This window comes from Mauremys mutica, chromosome 2 (assembly GCF_020497125.1).
Source record: "Mauremys mutica isolate MM-2020 ecotype Southern chromosome 2, ASM2049712v1, whole genome shotgun sequence".
In the NCBI taxonomy this organism is placed as follows: Eukaryota; Metazoa; Chordata; order Testudines; family Geoemydidae; genus Mauremys; species Mauremys mutica.
The window spans coordinates 41,621,265-41,645,685 of NC_059073.1; the positions used below are offsets into that span (position 1 = coordinate 41,621,265).

General features: G+C 40.8%; 1 protein-coding gene across 1 annotated transcript in view; it reads right to left on the bottom strand.

The window, feature by feature from the left end:
* Window positions 1-24,421, bottom strand: part of VPS13B (vacuolar protein sorting 13 homolog B) — a 902,514-nt gene that overhangs the window by 477,793 nt on the left and 400,300 nt on the right. Inside the window, exon 20 of the mRNA XM_045002958.1 lies at window positions 10,627-10,736. Coding sequence (XP_044858893.1) covers window positions 10,627-10,736 — 110 coding nt within the window. The remainder of the gene's footprint in view (window positions 1-10,626; window positions 10,737-24,421) is intronic.

The following is a 24,421-nucleotide window of genomic DNA, read 5'->3' on the forward strand; positions in this document are numbered from 1 at the left end:
TCCCACACAATGCATTGTAGTTTATGGGAAAATGCACTGAGCTCAAGCCAGGACACCATGAGTTCTAGTCCCAGTTTTTCCACAGACTGCTGATAATATTTCTGTGATTTTTTAATCCCAATATGGGATGGGAAAACTTTCAGAAATCTCAAAAAGTCTCATGGGATGGGAAAACCATCTCCTGCCCAACTTTACTCTTACAGCTGAAGTGAAAGAGGTCTGAACAGTGGAAATGAAGATTGTGTATTCAAATCCAGCTAATGACCTATGGAGGAAATTATATATAATTTCCATTTTATATATAATATATGTGTACAGGTACATGTGTATATACCCACACCTACTACAGATTTCTGCAACTGATACATTTTTTGGTGAAAGTAGCCATTTACTTTTTAAAAATATAAACAGCCATCTTATCAATAGAAAACACTAGTGTGTGAATGTGCATAACTTTCTGACAAATGCTAACTGTGGCATGTTTTACTGCTTATTTATACATCATAATACTAAATACCTTAATAAATATGCTTTCTAGCTACTCCTCCAGAAATATTAATAAGATATTTGTTTATAATTGTAAATTGGATGCTTTTAATGTTTTAAATTATTTTCAAAAAATGGTTCAGTTTTTCATTTCAGCCAGATGTAGATTTTACAATTATGAGGCATTACTACTGAAAATCAAAATCCCAGAGCCTTTCATTAGTATGGGATTATATCACACTACAGTCCAATCACTGATAAGCAGATAACAAGGCTGGAGATGCAGACTGTTCTTCCCCTCCTGAGAGTTTGCAGTTCAGCAAAAGAAGCTTAAAATCAATACCATATTTCACTAGTATCCAATGAAGAAATTCAAAGGCATTATGCAGATTTATGCAGGCATTCAGAAAGTTTGTCATGGATTTTTTTTACATATTAAATCAAAGTTCGCATTGTTCATGTTATTTAAAATGAAAAATGGATAGATGTATGTGGAAATCAAATATGATTACAGGAAAACATCCCCCTTTACCCCTAGAGCACTGACCACATAGTCACAACAGGAACAACACGGATCCTTACTCAAATATGTAACAGCAGCCACATTTTGGCACGTACATTCACATGCTGAGGAAAAAATACACAAACTTAATACATTGTTAAACCATACATTGACAACATCAGACTCCCAAAATTCCATTCTTCCTCCAAAGTTATGCCAGAAGCTTACAAGCAGAGCTATGCTGCTCCTAACTTTCTCTCTACTATGCAACTTGATTGTGAGCAGGGCAGCACAGCTGATATGTGTGTAGTTGAGAAATAAATGACTTCACAAAATCCTAAATTTTTGGTATGGGTTATTATTATTAATGCACTTCACAATTAAATCATTTGTGAATTTTTAAACTGCATGAAATTAATGACTAATGCGAAGTGGAATTTGCTATAGCACACATTGGCTATGTTTTTTAGTCTATTGTTATTATTAATCATGTTTATTATGGTAGGGTCTCGGGACCAACCAAGAATGGGTCCCCATTGTACAGTACCAAGCACGAACACAGAGTAATAGGCAGTTCCTGGCTCCAAATTGCTTCCAGCACTGGCCGAAATGGCCGGGGACCAGGGGATGGCACACAACCTCTACTCTGGCTCTGGCTGAAGCCGTGGGGTGGGGGTGAACAGCTTCATCTCCAGATAGCCCCAGCCCTGATCAAAGCCATGGGTCTGGGATTCACAGCCCCAGCTCTGCCCCCACCACTGATGGCTGAAGCCAAAGTCACAGAGGTCCGGTAAAGTCAGAGAATCCATGACTTCCATGACCCCTTTCTCTATCCTGTTTGTCTTATTTATTTAGGAATTATTTGTATTTATAATTATTAGCTTTGCTTCTGTGCAAAGCTATAGTTTCAGCCAGGCTACAGCTGGGGCTGTGCAGGGACGCCCAGAGGATTCAGGGGGCCTGGGGCAAAGCAGGGGAGCTGCGACGCTTGTACTCACTCAGCAGCGGTCCGGGTCTTTGGCGGCATTTCGACGGCGGGGGGCCCTTCAGTCGCTCCGCATCTTCGGCAGCACTGAAGGGCCCCCGACGCCGAAATGCCACCAAAGACCCGGACCACCACCGGGTCAGGGCTCGCGGGGCCCCTGCAGGGCCTGGGGCAAATTGCCCCACTTGCCCCTCTCTCTGGGCGACCCTGGGGCTGTGCACCCCTGACGCGCGGCTTCAGCCAGAGCCAGGCTGTGCACGCTCTTTGCCCCCAAGGCCTTTAGCTGGTGGCAGAGCCAGGGCTGTGTGCTCCCTTGCCCCCAGCAACTGCGTTGTGTCTCCCCCAAGCCCGTGTCTTTGTCTGGGGCTGGAACCAAAGGTGGAGCTGCTCCAGTGTACCCCCGCCCTGCGGTTTTGGTGAGGCTGAAGCCGGGGCTGTGCACCCCACCCCCAGTGGTTGTGGCAGGGACAGGACTGTGCCTCTCTGCATGGTGGTGGGGCTGGGGCTATCTGTTTCCCCCCCCCCCGAGCTCCAGCTGTCATTCCTTCCCTCCTCCCAGCTCTCTCTCTCCCCATTATTTTTAGTAAAAGTCACAGACAGGTCACATCTGCCATGAATTTTTGTTTATTACCCCTGACCTGTCCATGACTTATACTAAAAATAATCATGGCAAAATCTTAACCTTAGATATAATACACAGAGTGAACAATATGATGGCAGCAAACATCATGGCAATTCCACAATTATTATTATTATTATGGTGGGTTTACTTAGGGGTAAACTGAATGGAAAGAAGAATGAAGAGAGAGAGGACATTGAACGCAAGGGGAAAGGGGTAAATGTGGAGTGAAAAACAGATGAAGAGACTGGGAGGGAGGGGAAGAGAGATTCAAAACTGTAGTTCTCTGAAAGTTTGTAGGCCCTGGTTTGGCTCCTCCTGCATTTGCTCCTCCTGGCTGGACTCTCAATAAGGACAGACACAATTATTTCCATGACATTCTCATAGAAAAGTGCATAGTTGTACTAATTTTACACAAGACATAAAATAGCATTCTGAACCAAATCATTAGTAGTTTGAGTCACTGAAAACTATTACTCAATCTTACTCATTATTATTTTGGATCTTTTGGCAGATTAATGTGAGTTTATAAAACTTTCTGGCTCACCAGCATGTGAAAATCCTGTTGCTTAAAAAAAAACAAAAAAACACCAAAAAAAAAAAAATCACACACACACACAGATTTCAACCTGGTGTATGTATAAACAGGAAACCTACAAGACTCCCATTACAGATAACAGTGCAGGTAGAACTGATATATTTAAGGCTTCTTATATGAAAAACAGGGAAGAATCTTACTAAGATCCTCATTTCAACTATATCTTGTGACTGTCAGTTCCATAGTTTGATTATGTAGTTTGTTTAAAAAGTGTTTCCTTTTAACAAATTTAATGCCGTCAGTGCATTTGAATGTTTTCTTGTTCTTGTAGTATGAGAAAGAAGGTAAATACAGCACACATATTTATCCTCTGTACTACTCACAACTTTGCATGCCTCTGTCATATCCCCCCTTATTAATCTGTTATCTAAATTACACAGATCCCAATCTTTTCAACCTCTCTTTATATACCCAGACAAAATTACATTAAGACAGAATTACAGTTACAAGTACACATGAATAATTTAAAGTAAAACACATTACAGGGATATTGTAATTATCCCAAAACCTAGCATTACAAATTCTGGAAATCCAGAGTTAAGATTAAATTAAAAGAAATCAAAACAAGGGAAAGTATGGAAACTGTGGAAAAAACGCTAAACTGTGGAAAAATACGTCGTTGCAGAATGTTTTTGTTTTCTTATACAAATCAGTTCTTAAGATAATGAACTGTACCTCTTTTCAATAAAACAGATATGTGATCATATCTTTGGCTACATTATTTTACCTCGTACGGTATCAGTGCTTTATCACAGACTCAAGCTTTAAATCCTTGAATGTGTTCAGAATGGATATCATCTGAAGGAAAACGTTCCCTTGATAAGATTATTTCAGTGTAAGCAGTGATAGTTTTAAATGAAGATGCATTTCTGACATTATAAAGAAAATTATATTTTTTATAATTTTACCCAAGTTATAAGCAAAACTACTAATAATAGCAAATGATAATAATAGCAAAAATGTTCAAAGTTGGATGCTTACACAGAAGTTCCTAAATCCATATTTAAACATTTAGATGGAAGTGGTCTGATTTTCAGAGGAGCAACCATAAATCCTACTAAAGTCAGTAACAACAGCAGGTGTTCAGCACTTCTGACAAATCAGGCCACTTTTTATTTATATGTCTAAACCTCGATGAAGGTACCTAGGTTTGAAATCCTGGGGCAATAATTTTATATATAAAGCACCCCCTTTCCAAGATTCTTGAAGAGCTGTATAATACTGTATATATAATATAATGACACAAATTAAAATACAATTTAACATAATTAACAAAATAAAAGCTAAACAAGTGTATCCAAATGCAAATCTGTTAATACATATTACATATATCACACCCAACAGAATGACTTCAATATTAAATACACGGGTATAGTCAACTGACCCAGTAAACACTGGCAAGACAAGGTGGGTGAGAATATCTCTTATTGGACCATCTTCTGTTGGTGAAAGAGACAAGCTTTCAAGCTTACACAGTTCTTCTTTAGCTCTGGGGCATTTCAGGTCCCAAAATAAGGTAAAGCTGCTCAGTAGTAATAGGACTAGTAGAAACTTTTCTGATACAACCGCTCAAGAATGTGGGCAGACAGGTCACCTGTTCCCGAAGATGTCTGACAGATCGCTTTAGAATGAAGAGGAAAGAAGAAGCCTTACTGCTCACTTATCTCAAAAAAAAAAAAAAAAAAAAAAGAAGAAATAGAAAAGGTTGAGAAACAGTGATGAAAACGATTAAAGGCCTGGAGATACTTCCATATGAAGAGAAGACTGGGACCACTTATTTTAGAAAGGAGACATGGCAAAACTGTAAAAAATTATGACTAGGAAAGAGCAGAAAAATCAGGAATGCCTATTTCTCCCTCTCATACCGCAAGGACAAGGAAGCACTTGATAAAATTGAAAGAAAAACTATTTAAAAGGAAATATCTTTACCCAACACCTAATTAACCTGTGGAACTCAATTTCACAAGATGTCAATGGGAGCAAGAGTTTAGTAAGGGTCAAAAATAAGGATTAGACAAACAAACTTCCACTATGGACAGCTTATTCTGTAATTATGGGTCTCTCTTCCATCTAGTCCTGGCCACAGTGAGGAAGGAAACTAAACTAACAAACCACTGGTCTGATCCATTATGTCAATTTTAATGTTCTCTTAGAACTGTTGCCCCACCAAGACATCAGCAATGAGAATGTTAACAGGCCACTGGCCTGCCTAACACAGAAGATAACAAAAAGTGAAGGAGATATCTCAAATAAAAGAAGATTCAAAATCAGGCAAAGTTTGGCTTGTTTAAGGCCTACCCTGAAATTCCTGGATGATTTCCAAAACGTGTTGAACCTCAAGGAATCTGGGCCAATATCTGAATTTGGAATAAACTGCCAAACCAGATGACTTTCATAATCTTATTCCGTAACCGGCTAGAAGACTGTTTTTGAGAGATTACTTTTTTACTTTATATAAACTGGGGATGGATTTTATACAAAACTTAAAATAAAAAAGATAGATACATTGATTGTGGCATCCAATATTACTGTACAAAATATCATAACTCAAAGGACACAAAAACTTGAGGACATATTCTATCAACATGTTAACAAAAGTGCCCAACAATCCAGCACCCTGCTGGAGAAGGCTCCAACCTTGCAACATACCCTACAAGCCTGCAAATTCAAGCTTTGCCAGACAAAAGGGGAATCAAATGCTATAGTTAAGAATCCTTCACAGAGAATTTCTTGTCAGATGGACACAAACACATTGGTTCCCTATATCTCGTCTATGTATATAACATACAAATACACATTTAGAACACATGTAATTACAGATCACGTATCGGAGCTGTGACAGTTGGAGATGCGTGTCAAATTATGAATGCCATGAATGCCCTGCCATTTATAATACTAAAAAATTGTACTAATCTTCCGTAACTGTTCTTCAAGATGTGTTGCACATATCCATTCCACTCCTCGTGTGCACATGCTCCACACACAGTCGTTAGAAAATGTTCCCTCAGAAAAACCCGCCAGAGCAGCCTGAGTTCCCTCTGCTGTCATGTGCCATTGTGTTCCAATATAAAGGGTCCAGCTGCCCACAGCACCCTCAGTTCCTTCTTGCCAGACAACTTCAATGCAGAGGGGCAGGAGGATGGATCATGGTATGGAAGTGTGCAACACATCTTAAAGAACAATTATAGAAGTTTAGTAACCATTTTTTATTCTTCAAGTGATTGCACATGAGTATTCCACTCTTACATCGGCCAAACTGGACAGTCCCTACGGAAAAGGATAAATGGACACAAATCAGATATTAGGAATGGCAATATACAAAAACCTGTAGGAGAACACTTCAATCTCCATGGACACACAATAGCAGATCTAAAGGTAGCCATCCTGCAGCAAAAAAACTTCAGGACCAGACTTCAAAGAGAAACTGCTGAGCTTCAGTTCATCTGCAAATTTGACACCATCAGCTCAGGATTAAACAAAGACTGTGAATGGCTTGCCAACTACAAAAGCAGTTTCTACTCCCTTGGTTTTCACACCTCAACTGCTAGAAGAGGGCCTCATCCTCCCTGATTGAACTAACCTCGTTATCTCTAGCCTGCTTCTTGCTTACATATATATACCTGCCCCTGGAAATTTCCACTACATGCATCCGACAAAGTGGGTATTCACCCACAAAAGCTCATACTCCAAAACTTCTGTTAGTCTATAAGGTGCCACAGGACTCTTTGCTGCTTTTACAGATCCAGACTAACACGGCTACCCCTCTGATACTTGATTCCACTCTTGGTGACTCATAAGCCATAAAGGAGGAGAAGGGGTTTGAATCTATGTAACACAGACTGGAGCACAACTCATCAAAATTTAGCATTGTCTCTTGAGTGCTGAGTGTTGGCATAATGGGATGTGAAGGTGTGGACTGAAGACCAGGTTGCTGCTCTACAAGTATCCTGGATGAGGACTTGTGCAAGAAATGACACCAAGACTGCTTGAGATCTTGTGGAATGAGCAGTTACTTTGCTTGTCAGGGAAATGCCAGCCAGATCACTACATACATGAATACAGGATGCTGTCCACAATTAGACTGTCTGTGAAGAGACTGGGAGACCCTGCATCCCCTGTCTGTGATGGTCACAAATAGTTGGGTTGAAAACTGGAACTGTTTAGTACTATCTGTGTAGAACATCAAAGCCCTTCTAACATCTAGGGTGTGCAGGGGTTGCTCGTCTCTATTGATGTGTGGTTTGGGGTAAAACATAAGTAAGTAAATTGACTTGTTAATAGGAAAGTTAGATATCACTTTAGAGAGAAATCTTGGATGAGGAAATATACTTTGTCCTTAAAGAAAATTTTATAAGGAGGTTCAGACATCGGAGCACGTAGCTCAGCCATACTCCTGGCAAAGTGATGCCTACTAAAAAAAAGCCACCTTCAATGATAGGTTTGGCAAAGAGCACCTTGCTAACGGCTCAAACTAAATTCAAGCCTCATGGAGGAATAGATTCCCTTCTCTGAGGGTACAATCTTTCCAGGCCTTTCAATAATCTGCTTGTCATATCATTAGCAAATTTAGAATGGCTGTCCAAGTAAGGATGGAAAGTTAATATTGCTGCTAGGTCAATATTGACAGAACTAATCACCAACCATGAATGTTTTAGGTGTAATAAATAGTCCAGGATACGATGGATAGAAGACTGGATTGGTGAAACCCCAAATTGACAAGACCAGATGGAAAAATGCTTCCACTTCAAAATGTAAATAGTCTTGGTGAAGGGCTTTCTACTATTTAACAAGACATTGCAAACTTGCTCCAAACAAGACTCCTCTTTTTGATTTAGCCATAGATCCTCCAGGCTGTTAAATGAAATACCTGCAGGTTCTGGTGGAGCACCTGACAAAGGTCCTGCAAAATTATGTCTGGGTCCAACGGAAGTGAAATTGGAGCCTCTACCAACAGATCCAGGAGAGTGGAGAACCAGTGCTGCCAGGACCACCTGGGGACTATTACTATAACCTGGGCATGGTCTTGTTTGATCTTTTGCAACATTCGGTGTAGAAGTGGAATTAAGGAAAAGTGTAGCACAGCTTGGTCAGCCAAGACAGCAAGCAAGTGTCCATGATGGAACCAGGACTGAAACCTTGTAGGAAACAAAACTAATGGCATTTCCTTTTGGCCTTGGTTATGAACACTGCTGGAAAATGCACCTGGCTACATCCAGGCAGAGAGACCATTTGTAGTGACTCAAACGATCTGCTTAGGTGGTCTGCAAGCTCATTCTGCAATCCTGGAATGTAAGAGGCTTTGAGGTTGATTGAATTGGCAATGCAAAAGTTCTGTAGGTGAAGTGCCTCTTGACAAAGTGGAAAACAGAGAGTTCCTCCCTGCCTGAAATAGGAAAGCCTGAGAGGCTAGGCAGATAGCCCTTACCTCCCTGACATTGATATGTAGAGACATGAGGAGCCCATGAGGATCATAAACCCTGAGCTTGTAAGGGGACCCAGATGAGCTCCACTCCCAGCCAGCCACATCCATCACCAATGTTAGCAAAGGTTGAGAGCAGTCCAAAGGAATGCCTGCACATAGATAGACCAAGTCTGCCCACCAATCTAGAGATCTCAGTATGCTAGAAAGCACATTCAGCAGAGAGTTCAGATGGTGACAAATTGTTGAATAAATGGAGGCCAGCCAACTCTGAAGAACCCTGAGATATAATCTGGTATGTGCACAAGACTTTATGTCCCAGGAGCCTTATACAGTTTAAGGCTACACTACTAAGTACTGATCAACTAGAAAACTATTTACATTAAATTTACAACAAGCACTCTAAGGGCACTTGCTAAAGCAAGCCAAGCAAGTCCAACGGCCATCATGGATGGTATGAAGGAACTGAGTGGAATCTGGGGCAGCTGGACCTTTTATATCAGCAATAGTGGGCGACAGCAGAGAGCACTCAAGCTGCCCTGATGGATACCACTGAGGGAATTTTTTCTGATGACTGGGCACGCAGCATGCACACACCTAGAATGGCATGCACATGTACAAGCACTTGAAGAAGAACTTTCATTGTAGATTTTGTAGCAGAGGCTTGACACCTAGTAGACAAACTGTCTGAGCAGCTGTGACAGACTGATCAAGGGGGATCGATAGTGAATGACTGTTTCCTACCAAAATAATGGGGTTTTTGTGAGCAGGTTCATTGACTTTCAATGCTTTCCTACAGAGAAGCCAACTGGTAGGGAGCCCTGGAGCCTGGACCTGCTCCCGCCCCCAGCTCACTGAGGAGACAGTCAGTTTTAAAAGAACTACTTCTGTAAGTCAAAGAGACCAAGATGGCCAGGCTGAGAAGGCCAGAAGGGCTGCGTGGCCTAAGGTCTCAGACCATGACTCACTGGGTGGAGAGGTCAGACTCAGGGAATTTGTGTTCAGAAGGTTGTTATTTTCCATAAATCTGTAATTCTCTTGGGCTTTTTAAGAGTAAAGTGTGTGAGACAAGATATTCTTGTGACAAGCCTATGCTGCCTTGCTTTACTGCCACATTGTCCCTGAAGGGTGTAACTAAGATACCAGAGTTCCCACAGCTGGGTGGACTCTGTGGGGAGTGTGTCTAAGCAACTGGGGGCTCAGGAGGGCTGTGGCACTGGTTCTGGGATCTTCGTGGCTGGATTGTAGGATCCCACCACCTAAGAAGGGTATCTGATGGGGGCCTGTACCTGAGTGCACATGATACACTCAAGGTATGTCTACACAGCAGCTGGGAGAGCTAGCATTCCGAAAACAGCAATATGGCCCAGAGGCATGGGCTGCAGCTTTGGGCTAGGGAGCTGGGTACTACCACCAAGGGGGTCGGGCAGGATTTCACTCAGGTAGCTAATCCAAGCTGTCACCTGTGCCACCATGGCCACACTGCTATTTTTAGTGCACTAGCTTGAGCATAGCTAGCTCATGTACGTGAACTCACACTGGGAAGGCATGTATACACCTCATAACTGCTGTGTATACATGCCTCCAGATTAGTGATCAGCCATTATCTAGACCCAGAGGCTTAAAGCGTACGGGATTCAGAGGTTGGATCCAATCAAAACAGAGTGCAGGACAGGGACAGGTTGTGACAATATTAAAGGTAATAATTGGAGATATACCAATCTCCTAGAACTGGAAGGGACCTTGAAAGGTCATTGAGTCCAGCCCCCTGCCTTCACTAGCAGGACCAATTTTTGCCCCAGATTCCTAAGTGGCCTCCTCAAGGATTGAACTCACAACCCTGGGTTTAGCAGGCCAATGCTCAAACCACTGAGCTATCCCTCCCCCCCATTTATTCTTTATAATAAATGTAGTCTGGAGTAATATAACATAAAATTTTCACATTAAATGAGAGAATATGATATAGGAAAATGTTATTTTTATATACACAAAGAACTGATTTCTCAAGTATTCCTACCTGTTGGATGTGTCTACTACTTCGTTTCTGAGGTTGGTACATAAGCCAAGTATACAAGACAGGATCAATATTGACTGCTAATCCCTGCACACTGGCCAAAAGTACAGCACCTAGATAGCATAAAGAGAAAATGAAATTAAAAAGATAAACTATATAAACACACATACAAATATATATTTTCTTTAGTAGATACAAATCCTTTTTGAAAAAGAATTTTACCATTGTGCAGTGATTACACTTTACACTTTAAAAGTTCACTCCAGTTTTAGAGATGTTACCAGTTCTAGAGATAGTCTCCATTTTAACACTAAGTACCACATAAACTGATAGAGTATTTTAAAATGGATGTAACTTTTTAATTGTGAATACTGCATGTACTGTAAATTTGATTTTCTTTTGATTAGGATGGGATTTTTTTATTTTGTTGATGGTATATCATAATACAATATTGCTTTATTTTAAATAAATGCTTTTGTAAAATGGCAATTTTGAAAGTGATAAACATTTCTAAGCACAAAATATGACCCTATATCTTTATAAAAAGAAGTGGAAAAAGAAAGGTGGAAGAAGAATGGAGAATCAAGGAATCTTACAGAAGAAAGAAAATAGTTCTGCACAATGTTAACCTCCTCACACAAAAGCCCCCTTGACATTACATAAGATTGCTGTTAATTTCTGATTGTCAGTGATACCATAAACTATTCACAGAAGTCTTTCACAACTGTCTTTGACTTTCATGATTCTTAAAATCTGCCAATCAACTCCTCTAAGCGCCTAAATTTCATCAGGCTTGCCCTAAATTGGGGGTGGGAGAACCTGAAGAAATAATTCTGTTCACCTTTGACTTCCCAGGTCTGACTAGGATCTGTGTTTCTGCTAATTGTCCTTATTGAGAAGGACAGGCCTTACTCCATCATCCATGCACTAGATTGCGTGAAAATTTTAAATGAACCCGAACAGTGAACCTCAAAAGTTGAAGGGACTCCAGACACACAGTTACAGCTCACCTTATTTACAGTGGAAACTGCAAAGATCTCATAGAAAATGAAGTGTGTCACAAAGGCCAATGCAACTGACCACCATTCTTAGTGCCAGCAGGGACACCCAACTTATGGGGGCCTCTCAATTGTAATCACGTCCCTTTTGCTTCCAGCAAGTGATCAGTCTGACAATTCATAACCACTCTTTTGTTCCCAGCAACTGCTGAGGCTTCTGTGTTTCTCTCACAGTCAGAGCAGTAAAACAGTTGGAGAAAGAACAAACTCAAATGTCCAGCAGAGACTTATTGTGAAGATTAGTGGATTGTGGAAATCACAAGACAGCAGAACTGTGTACATCATATAAGCCTCTATTCATCATATCACAAAAGTGAGAAACTTGGCAGCTTTGCAAATGGTGTGGGGAAAAGGAAGCAGAAAACAAAATGTAGAAAATGCACAACATTTCTTGGTTTTGCTTTTGTACGTTTTATTTCTTTTTTCTGCTGCAAACACAGCTGTTTTCACAAAAAAATTGTGAATGTAACCCAAATCTCACAACTTCTCTCCCTAGACTCTTTTCTCAGCCAACAGAAACACTACGCTAGAATTGAGCAGTATAGCCCCAGGCCCAAAGAAAATAATGTAACCCATTCTTCCCCCCAAAAAGAAAACACTTGTAATCGGTCGGTGGGGTCAACTTTCTCTATAGTGAGCCAGAGGGGGATGCCTTGGAGCATTCTTCCAGCTGGTGCTCTGCCCAAAGCAGACTTCAATTATCTCTCTGTCCTGGGCAAAACATTATTTGGATGGATGTTGTCAGACACCCTACTGACCCACTAGAGATTACAAGGCAAAATACTAGAGAGGGAGACATTATACACACAAAAGGCTCTCCTACAAGACTGACCAGAAGATTTAAAAAAAAAAAAAAAAAAAAGATAAGAAAAAAGTTAGAATGGAGAAAAGAGGAAACTGAAAAACCATGAAAAGGAAACAATTGAACCATGTGTTGTTTCTGAAAAGTTTGTATTCAAAATGTTATGCTCTAAACATTAATATTCATTTGCATTCCCATCTCTTTTATAACCAGTGTTTTAGAAGATCATGCAGATAGGAAGTGCTGTGGAATATTTCTGCTTGGGTTCTCTTCAATTTATGAAATCCTTAGAATCAGTTACCGCTGTGGACAAAAAGTTTAGGAGGTCTCCCTTGGAAAACACTTTTTCATCACCAGGGCCAGTGCAACCATTTAGGCAAACTAGGCGGCCGCCTAGGGTGCCTAGTGGTTGAGGGCGCCTAAAAGCCCGCTCAGGCGATGAGGTGGAGTGGAGCTGAGCTGGGGCAGGGGGCGCGGGGAGGGCCGCCCGCAGTAACGGGGGAGTGCACAGGGGAACCGCTCCACTCTGCCTCCTCCGCTGAGCACACAGCCCCCACTCTAATTCTCCTCCAATCGGCGCCGCAAGCCTGGGAGGGGTGGAGAATTAGAGCGGCGCCGGCGTGCTCAGCGGAGGAGGTGGAGCCGAGATGAACTTGGGCGGGCTCCCCAGGCGGGGTTAGCTGCCACAGAGTGAGGGGCTCCCCAGGCGGGGTTAGCTGCTGCGGGGAGGGAGTCTCCCCAGATGGGGTTAGCTGCCGCGGGGGGGGGGGGGGGGGGCGTGTCTCCCCAGGCGGGGTTAGCTGCTGCAGAGGTGGGGGCTCCCCAGGCGGGGTTAGCTGCCGCGGTGGGGGGGGCTCCCCAGGCGGGGTTAGCTGACGTAGGGGGGGAAGTCTTCCCAGGCGGGGTTAGCTGCCGTGGAGGCGGGCTCTCCGGGTGGGGTTAGCTGCAATGGGGGGGGGTTCTCCATGGGCAGCGTTAGCTGCCGCGGGGGGGTCTCCCCAGGTGGGGTTAGCTGCCACAGAGGGGGGGTAGCTGCTGCGGGGGGGGGCACCCGGGAGGGGGTGGCGGGCTCCCTAAGGGAGGGCTGGGTTAGCTGTCGTGGAGGGGCGGGGTTAGCTGGGTGGGGGGGTGGCGCAAGGTGGAAGTTTCACCTAGGGTGCGAAACTTCCTTGCACCGGCCCTGTTCATCACACATAAGGAAATTAACTACTGGCACCTAAACATAAAATAGCATGAAGTTTAAAGACTATAGCTATGCACAGAAGCAAAGCTAATAATTATAAATACAAATAATTCCTTAAAACTTTATTAGTTAAAACATAATTAGCACAAAATTCCTCACCATTCAAAATTTATGTTTAACGTTTTAATAGTTTCTTGATAAGTTTCATTTATTTTCCTCAGTATAAGCAATGTAGTATGAATTTATTTTAATTCCCACAAATGTAATCATTTAGCAACTATGATTAACTATGGTGTCTTAAGTGATGAATAGTAAGGCTTAAGATGGGATTTTCAACCTTTGGGAGGTAGGTGCCTGAATCCCACTGAAATCCAACTTCACACACAAGTTGTCCAATAGCAAGACCAGGGCACCTGTCTCTTGTATCAATTACAGTTAGCATCTGTTTATGTAATATGACATTCTTTATCCTTGCAGTATTAAGACTGCATTTTTGCTTTACAATCAAATTTTGGATATATTTTCTTTTCTTAAAATACATTTTTAAACACTACCATTGTCAGCAGTCTAAACTGTTGCCAATCCTCACGATTTTATCATGAGCCTCACAATAGTTGGTGCTTTTCTTAAAACACCAGTTTCTGGGGTTATACAATAATTTCAGTTATATTTTTTAGAAGAGTTTCTTGCTTCAGTTATGGAGAAAAGCTTGGAAAGGGACTCTTAAAGCTCAAAAAAACAGATGGCAAATAAAAAGATACCCAAATGTATTATTTTAATAGTTAATTATTTTGAAATCAATGTAATGATTATTTGGGGCCTGACTCACGATTCTTGTATGCTTGGGGTTGGCAGTACTTCAATCTAGGTAGAGAACTATGGATAGTACAACATTGAGTGTACTATCCTCTCTGCCCCAAAGGTGGAACTTTCAAGTCCTGGAGAAGATGCATTAGTAGTATGGGTGGAGGAGTGTGAACTGTTGTTGCATGTGTATTGGAATTATTCTGTATCTAAAGATCTTCAAATACAGACAATGGAGCATTTTCATGGACAGTAAAATTAACTTTTTTTTAAAGTTACACTAACACATGTTAATGCAGCGAGTATTCTGCATTCAGGACTAGAATGTACTTATATGCATTTATATTACTACAGCTATTTAACTGCAAAGGTGCAAAATTTTAAACCAAATGGATAAATGTAATGCAAAGAGAAATGATGAAGACCAATGTACCCGATTTGAAATTTTGCAATGAAAAATGAAATTCAGTTCATAAAAAGCAGCTGATTATTGGAAGATGAGGCAACAAAATCCAGATATTTTTAGTAGTAATACTGTTCAAGGAGAACAAAAAGAGTGATTTCTCCAAATATCGTATTTGATATTTCATAAATAGATGGCACAGTATTTTAAATTTAATTTATACAATCCTTTCATTTATATCAACACACTTTGGACAGACAGAAAAAATATACCATTCAGTGATATAAGATACTTCACAACATTTAAAAAAAAGCTAAAATATTAAATTTTGAATTTATTTTACATAAAAAGTGAGCAAACCTATTGAATTTTATAAGGCAGGAAATACTATCAAAGTGGGGTTAAGTGAGGAAGACTTGAGGAGTACAAATGTGCAAGAGACAGTCAAAAAATACACAAAGATAAATCATCAGTATAGCACAGGCTCAGAGCTGGAACACACACAGAGGAACTCCTGTAGCTAGAAGAGGCTTTGTGATCTGATAGTTTTAAATGTCAGTAATAAACCTTAAAAATAAATCTTCAATTTAAGGAGAAGCCAGTGGTAGGACATAAAATAAAAGAGTAACATGTGTACAATGCGAACAACGATAAATAAGCCTTGCAGCAGGATCTTCAGCAGATTGGAGACTGGAAACAGAAAATGCTTGAAGGTTGGTATGGAGCACATTACAATAATTAGCATTTATCAACATTTTAGGCGCAAAAATTATGAGGGATTCCTGCATCTTTAAAAGATATTGTCTGATGTCAGCTAGCCTTAATGATAGATTCATTATATGCGTCAAATAAAATATACGAATTGGACAGACTTCCCCGGGGGGGCAGGATTTGGGGAGGAGTCAGCCTAGGCACAAAAATTAGAGGAAATTTTTTTTATAACAAATTCCCCCAAAACAACAACAAAAATAGTGTTAGCCGGTAACATGATTTAGTACTGGAAAAAAAGAACTCAGCTCAAACTGTTAGGAGGTTGGAAATCATTTCAAGTTAAAGCATGATTTTGACTGTCAACCTTAACTATGGAGTTGCTATGATGGCTCCATAAGCTCAAAGGTGAGGTGGAGGAGGACACTGTAGTTTAGTTTCTCAAACCTCTTTAGTTGTTCATCCCTTAAGTCTGAGAAAAACAGTTCAAGTAGATAAATCAATTATTTTGCCTTTTAGTTTGAGTGCCAGGCAAGTTCGGCTTGCTACTAACCACTTACTAAATTTTACTTCAGCATATTTTGCTTAGGCCTTGCCTACACTACCATGATAAGCTGATCTAAGTTATGCTACTCCAGCTATGTGAATAACATAGCTGGAGATGATGTAGTTTAGGCTGACTTACTGCGGTGTCTACACCACGCTGCGTCAACGGGAGATGCTTTCCCATTGACTTATGTTAATCTTCTAGTTCTGATGGAGTCCTGGGAGTCAACCGGAGAGTGCTCTGCAGTCATTTTAGCAGGACTTCACTAGACCCTGTAAACTGACCCCTGCTACATCGTTCGCAGCAGCATCGACCCCCTGTAAGTGTAGAGATGGCCTTAGATTCTATGTTGATGGACAAATATTACATGTACATGTAATATAGACAAATACTTTTTATGGGACCTCTCCCAAGAAATCCAAGCACAAAAGATTCTACTTAATCAGCTAATTTTAAATTTAGCTAGAATGCCAAAAATTAAGGGTTGACCCAACTGCCATAGAAGTCTCTCATTGACTCCACTGGCATCAGGATCAGGACATAAACAGATTCTTTTGAGGCAGGTTTTATATTTAATTAAAGATTCTTTAATGACTATTTTATCTTTTTCAGGAAAAAGCACTAAAGTTTCCTGAATTTCATTAGGAGTGGTTTGAACTTTTTTCACTCCCTCTGTGAATTAAATTCAGGTTTCAATGAAGAACTGGTCTTACTGACATACTGTGTTTCACTTTCCAAGCCCAGTTCACATATATTTATCTCATACCCCTTTCTAGTTAACCAGTACAAAATATAAATCTTGATAACAATTGTTATGCAGTCTTTGAGAATATGAAGGAACAGAGCCTTAGGGTCATGGTGTACATTTTAGGGCGATATGGGGGTACAGTCCCCTCCCCTCCACCCCCCAAAAAAAATTCAGCTTGAGTGAAAAACAATTTGTTTCTTCCCCCAACTTTCAGCCCCAAGCTGGAGGAGGAAGAAGACAGAGGGAGGGGGCCAGGCACAAAAAGGAGAGGAGAGAGTACAATAGAATCTCATAGTTACAAAGACCAGAGTTACTAACTGACCAGTCAACCACACACCTCATTTGGAACTGGAAGTACACAATCAGGCAGTAGCAGGGACCAAAATATAAAAAGGAAAATACAGTACAGTACTGTGTTAAACAACAACTAAAAAAATAAAGGGAAAGTAGCATTTTTCTTTTGCATAGTAAAGTTTCAAAGTTGTGTTAAGTCAATGTTCAGTTGTAAACTTTTGAAAGAACTATAAGTTTTGTTCAGAGTTATGAACAACTTCCATTCTGGAGGTATTCGTAACTCTGAGGTTACCTAGTATAGCTGCACTCAGAACTCTCTTCCCCCATGGATAAGCTAGCTAATGAGCTGGGCAGGGAGGAGGCATCAGAAGTTGCAATCTTCTGTCTCTAGGAACCAACTCTTTCTCCCTGATAGGCAGGCAGCTCTCTCTGTTCCCTTCCAACCCAACCCAACCATTCCCCCCCCCCTGCCACCGTCATCACCTCCAGCTCTAAGTACAGAGCAGAGAGTGCCCACGCTTGGCAGGCAGTGCAACTCAGCCATCAGCCCCTTTGCCCAGAAGCACCAACTTTAGTCCCTCTTCGTCATTCTTTCATTGCTGCACACCCAAGAAGCAGGATCAGGTATGGGAGAGGGGGTTGGTCATATTTCTGGGGGATGACACTGGTGTCTGATAGAAGAGTTTGGGAGAGGTGGCTGTGGCTTATGGGAGGAATCTCTCAGGAGGAAAGTGGTGGCAAGAAGGGAGACAGGCTTGAGGAAGACTTGGGATAACAGATTTGTGGGTAGTTGGGGCAGGTGGAGGAGAAAAGGTGTTTGGTGGGAGAGAGGAGAAGTTTGGTGAGAGAGAAGGAGAGGGTAATTAAAGGGTTTGGTGGGTGGAGAGTGAAAGACGGATGATTGGTGGAGAAGGAGTGCTTTGGGAGGAAAGATTGGAGATTTGAGGAAGCAAATTGTTTGGGGAGGAGAGGTGTGCGGAGCCTGGGTTGTGGAGGTGTAGAAGTGGACTTCTGTTGCTGGGGTCTTCTTGGAAGGGAAGGGCTCCCAGTACTCTAAGTGTCTGTGTCCCTCCCATATTTTTGTCAAAATGAGTCCATTGTTTAAAATGGACAGGGGTATTCCAATTGTAAGTGGAATTATTATTCTAACTCAACAGCGAGCACATGACAGCAGTGATATAGCTAATTTTGTGGATGATCTGAGATAAGAAGCAGTCTTGAGACTTTGTGAACAGGACTGATAGAGATGGTGCTCAACATATTTAATCTCTGGAAGAAAAGCAAGAATGCTCTACTGTTGGAACACTTCCTGAAATCTCCTTTAAATTAAAAATATGAATATGTAAATTGTTCCCAATGCAAAACTTCAGAAATGAAACTCTTTATCTCAAGATTTTAAATATTTTTCTGGAAAAAAAGAATAGTAGCACCTTTACAAAAAAAACAGCAACACCTTTTTTAGTTACAATAAATTTGGGATTTTTTTTGAGGGAGGGATGACAAAACAAATTAAAATGTTCTGTAATGAAAATTAATTCTGACAAGTTTTGTTTATTTTTTAGTAACTAAGTAGCTTAAGAAAACATTACACCAGCATGCTACATAAACTGCATCATAAATTATTCCAGCAATGACCTCATGACTTTGAGGTGTCTTGGAGTCCATGAATGCTAAACAGGTGCTGATGCAGGTTAACTTAGCATCATAAATTTAATATCCAATTATTTCAAAGGGGAAGGGGAATGAACAAAAGTCTTATTTTTCATTTATCATCAGATTATTCGACCCCCAATATACTGTACTAGACACAGACCTACATATCACACAAATAAAGAGTTCTTTTGTAAAAGAGTGTGCAGGCAATTAGCTCTTTATGATGGCTTGACTCAGAACAGATCCACTGTAAATCACTAAAAGTGAAAATATCTAACTCTGTTTAATTTTAGCCTGAGAGACAAGTAAGGGAAAAAGTGTGCTTTGCTACTCTGCTTACTGCCAAAATGGTTCACTTAGCCACATTCCAAACAGGCTTTACCAATTAGCTATCCCAGGGCACCACAATCATTTTCAGTTACATCCCAAAGTGAAGAATGAGAGCTGAAGCAGGGGTTAGAGACTGAAGTTACACAGCATAAAAATTAAACATGCACACTTTTTGTCAGTTTTATAACATATATGACAAGCCAGTAAGATTGCTTTGTAAAATATCAACTTATCTGAGGGACAAAGTGTCCTGCATTTTATCTGGAATCACTGAACCAAACAGGGAGAGCAGACATATCAATCTACATTAAAGTTTAAGTGACTATGAATAGTTATATTTTGCATTATGGCAGCTACAGTAAGTCAACAAATTTTTATTGTCTACCCATTGAGATATCTGTCTGCAAGTCTCACTATTTAAGGCTTATTTGAGTGCCTTTTTAAAAAGATCTAATTACAGACACTAATATCTTTAAGACAAATATTTTACAAATATGTTACTTTATCTCTGAGAAAAAACACAACCAAATGGGCTGGGTTTTGGCAGAAAGAATACTTAGTTCCTAAGGAGAGTGGGAAGACCAATGTGGGCAAGTCATGATCCCATCAAAATCATTGACAAAACCCTAATTGACTTCAATGGGAGTAGGATCGGGCCCAGTATGACTGTTATAAACTTCATTTTTATGTAATGTTAGCAGTCAAAGTGTCAAATATATTTTGTCTCAACTCTCTCCTATTGTTTGAAAATCCTATAGAATAATAAACAAAAACCTTAAACCTTTATTTAACATTACACAGGCTACCTAAAGGCATAAATATTCACTAGGGAAAGCTATGTTATAGACAGTGCACAGAAACTTGAAGAAAAATGAACACACATTTGTAGAGTTCCATGGTTACTTTAGTAAAGTTTTCTTTTTGTTTTAAAGCTCACAAGTACAATTGAAAAGTTTAGTTGTTTAGGCTGATATTCAAATACTTTTTGTAACAACCACAGTATTTTCCCCAGTACAAATGTTAAAACCAGCTTTTCCCTTCAACTCAGGCATTTTAAAATACAGTTTCTCATATACACATGCTCCCGCAAACACACACAAAGAATCCTAAATATTTATTTATGTTTTAATGCTATTTGCCTTCCAAGTAACAGCTTTTGGTCTTAGGAAATATTTCATAGTTTAATGGTCAATGCTTGTATGTTATGTACTGCAATTAAGCATCTATTGTACGTAGTAGTGAAAACAATATGCAAATAATATAAAGGTAATGTTTTGACCTGTTTTGCATAAAAATATGTAAATTGCGGTGGCACAACTTTCAATCACATGTTCTAACAAACAATGTTAGGGGTTCGTGAAAATCAAAGTATGTATGGCCATCTATATATGCATCTGAACATATACAAACCACAAGGGATGAAATTAAAGAAGATACAACATCAAAATACACAAATTCATTCAACACATTGGCTAAACACAAAAGGTTCTGCTGCTTATTGCTTTAAATCAGGTGCACTTCACTGAAGTGAAAGGAGTTACACTGTGGTTTAAAAAAAAAAAAAAAAAGAGTGTGATCAGAATCAGACCCCAAAGTGAAGAATATGCAATCAAGCTGTTAAGAATAGTTCTCATCATGCACTCATCATTCATGTAAAAACTCAGGGCCTAGTTCTGCCTTCTGATGTTAAGATTGGAGCTGTCAGTTAAGACCCATACCTTCATTACAGGGTAAAATTTGGATCTTATTTTAGAAACAAATGCAGTTTATTGCATATGTGACAAACTGAGTTAAACCAGTTTTCACCAAAAATTGCTAAAATGTTAATATTAAACATGTATGGTATACAATTTTGAAATACAAAGTATTTTTTCAGTAACTGCTTCCTAGTTTTGTCTATTCCATCTGAACAAAACTATGTACACTGACTTCTGAGGGTACAGGGATGTGGGGTTGGGAAGTTGGCTAAAGAAGAAACACCACTTATTCAGTATGACTAGCAAATGGATGGGCAGCTGCAGCATGCATGATATGTGTCAACTCTCTTTTTGGTTATTTCTGATTTGTCTGTGTGAAAACACGGTAACAGATGGCTATTATTATCCTGCTGAGCAGAACAGCTCTCCCTCCCCTAAATTGTAGCTCTTAACATAAGGATCATTTCTTTATAAGCTATTATGAACCTTTCTCATGTCCACATTCATGTTTTAGATACGCCTATTTAGCTATAACCTTTCTATTATTTATCATTTGATGCAAAAATGAAGGAGCATGACATGCAGCCTCATATTTAGCAGATTTTCATCAGTTTATAACTTGACCAAATCTGAATGAATTTTCAGGGTGTCAGCAAAAAGCACATCCGTGAGATGATTACCATGCCAAACTTCAATGTCTTGCTGAAAACCACTGAAATCTCAGAGCTCTTAAAAATAACTTTTTTAATGGAAAGTGATAGGCAACTTAAATATAGGTGTCACTGTCACTTCCCCTATAATAGCTAACTCAGTGTATCATGGCCTGACTGTACATGTACAATACTATACCACCAACTGTGAGCAATCATGTCACAGTAGTACTAAAAGGAAGAATGACACTTGTATTTGAATAGTAAGGCAAGTTACTTTGGTAAATGACCTCATTTTATCCTTCAGGACACTGTCTCTGTAGGTACGTATTGAGAGAGACTAAATATAGTGACAACTCTCTGAAAGAAGACTCAAGAGTACAGCTAATTCAAAAATGAATGAAACACAGCTCTCCTTAAATGGAGAATCCAATCTAATCTGAACTAAGTAGCAAGAGAATAATATTACCTAAAGATATTAACCAAGTCCTGGGTAGGAGCTTTGAGGATCTGCACAACTGATATATGATAAGTAGATGCTGCATAAACTGGTAACCCCTCCTTTCCACAGCAGAAAGAGTGTTAAGTACTTCTGGTGAAGGAATTTCAGTGGACATATAGAATTAAGTATTCAGACAGGCTATCCATTTAAATCACCTCTGGACTTAAATGGACAGGCCTTTATCTTTCCACCAAAAGCTATAAACCATCTTGAGAATTTCTTAACAGGCTTTGTCCCATCAAAGAAATAAAATGATAGACTTCTTTACTGCCAATGCTGGTCCTATGGGCACTTTCTGCATAAACAACGAACCTCAGAACTTTGGATCCATTACCAAAATATCTCATAAATAGATCTGCATAGCTTCTATCTGAGCATGCCCATTCATCCTTGGACTCATAGGATTCAACAAGTGATCTAAGAGTCTTAGATTGTTGGAACAGGCCCTTGTGTGAAGTCTGTTAACTGCTTATGTGTCCAGGATGGCCATGTACCTAGCCAGCTGGGCAGCACAAGGATGGGGAGGCAAACACTGGCTGAGTTCAGAAATAACTGAGGCTCATTAGAGTCCGAAACTCAATTTGGAAAAGTTAAAAGGAAGATACTAGTGCTGCTATGATTGGATCAACAGCCAAGCTGCCAGACAGTGCCTAAGTTTTGAGATTGTTTAAAAAGACTAATTTGGTCTGCTTTCCCTTGTATGACAAAAAGGAGACCTTCCAGTTTGTTTATTTCTGAGGCAAGAAGAGAATTACAAAACCGGTTTAAAAAGGGAGATCATTTTAGTTAATTTCTCTTGTAGGGCAAGGATAATTTCCAGTTGTTCAATTCTTTCTGGGTCAAAGCACAGAATGTACATACTTTTAAAAAAATTAAAAATTGTGTTCATTGGGTCAGGAATCGTGTTTTCATTTTTTATTTATTTAACCAGGCTCAAGACCTTTCAAACCCTCTTAAAGAAGAGGCTCAAAACACCGTGGCCCTCTTCTAGTCCATGAGGGCTTCTAGTCTCATTTGTAAAGGGAGAGGTTCCAGGGATTGGGGCTATGCCAAATTACTGAATGCTGGTGTCTTCCCAAGTGAAGAGAGACTATATAGTGTTTATTGGGGGATTCTTAGGGGGCAAGAAGTTTAGGAAGGCAGCATATACTACTACCTTACTAAAGAGGCCAAGACTGGAAATGGAAGGAGCATGACAAACTGGAGTTCCCATTTTTCTTATTACTCAGGAACTGCAATATGGAAACCCGATCCCAGCCCTATCAATCTCTGACTAATAAGGATCTGAGCTACTTTGAACCAAAGAGTACTTTATTAGTTCTAGATGATATTCTAATCTAAAACAAAGCAAATGAAGAAATTCTGATTCCATGAATGGAAGTTCTGGTAGCTGAAATGCGGGAGAGGGGGTAGGATTCAGCTTGCCCATAATGGGTTCTCAGGTTTTCTTGTACTCCTGCAGGCAAAATCTGCTTGACCTTCCCAAATGGTCAAAGACTGCATACTACTCCTGAGTGCATTCTGCGCCAAAATATAAAAAATTCTGTGCACAATATTTTAAAATTCTGCAAGTTTCATTTGTCAATAAATAAATGCAGAGGCTCCAGCATAGCAGTGGGGAGCACAGGCCACTGGAAACTCCCCAACCCCTGGAACACAGACTCACTGGAAAGGCTGAACCCGACCTTGACACAGCACAAGGTCTGGCCCTTACCCAGAAACACCCTGGGGCCTTGCTGCCCTGCGCCAGGTGCACCAGGTGTTGGGCAGGCAGGTTCAACCAGGTAGGATCCAAGAGTGGAGGGGCTCAGTGTGGGGGAATCTAGGTGTGGGACAATCTGGGTGCAAGCATCCCAGCGGGGAGTCTAGGTGAGAGAGATTTGGATGCACAGAGGCTCGGTGGGTGTGGGGGGAGGTCCAGGTGCAGGGGCAATGGGACTCTGCAGCAGCTTCCAAGTGAAAGTGGTTGGGGCTCAGCAGAAGAGTCTGGATGTGGAGGTCTCAGCAGGGGGTCTGGGTGCCGGGGGCTTGGGGCTTGGTGGAGTGGGGATCTGGGTGCAGCTAGTTGGGGGTCAGTGGCTTGGGGGTCTGGATGGTGCAGGAGGGTGGGGCTCATCAGGGTTGGGGTTTGAGTGCAGGGAGCTCACTGGAGGGTGATCTCAGTGCAGGGGTGGCTGTCCAGAGGCAGGGGGTCTGGGTGAAAGGGGGCTCCAGATGCAGAGGCTGAGGTTCAGTGGTGTGGGATTCATGTATGGAGGGATAGGGGGTTCTGGGTATATGGGGTGAGGCTTGATGGGGGTGTCTGGGTATGGAAGGCCCAGATGCATGGGAGTTGGGCAGATAGGGGAGCAGCTCCCCATATAGTGACCCCTCCCTCTGCAGCTGAGGAGTGATGGGGGCAGAAAGCAGGGGAGGATGC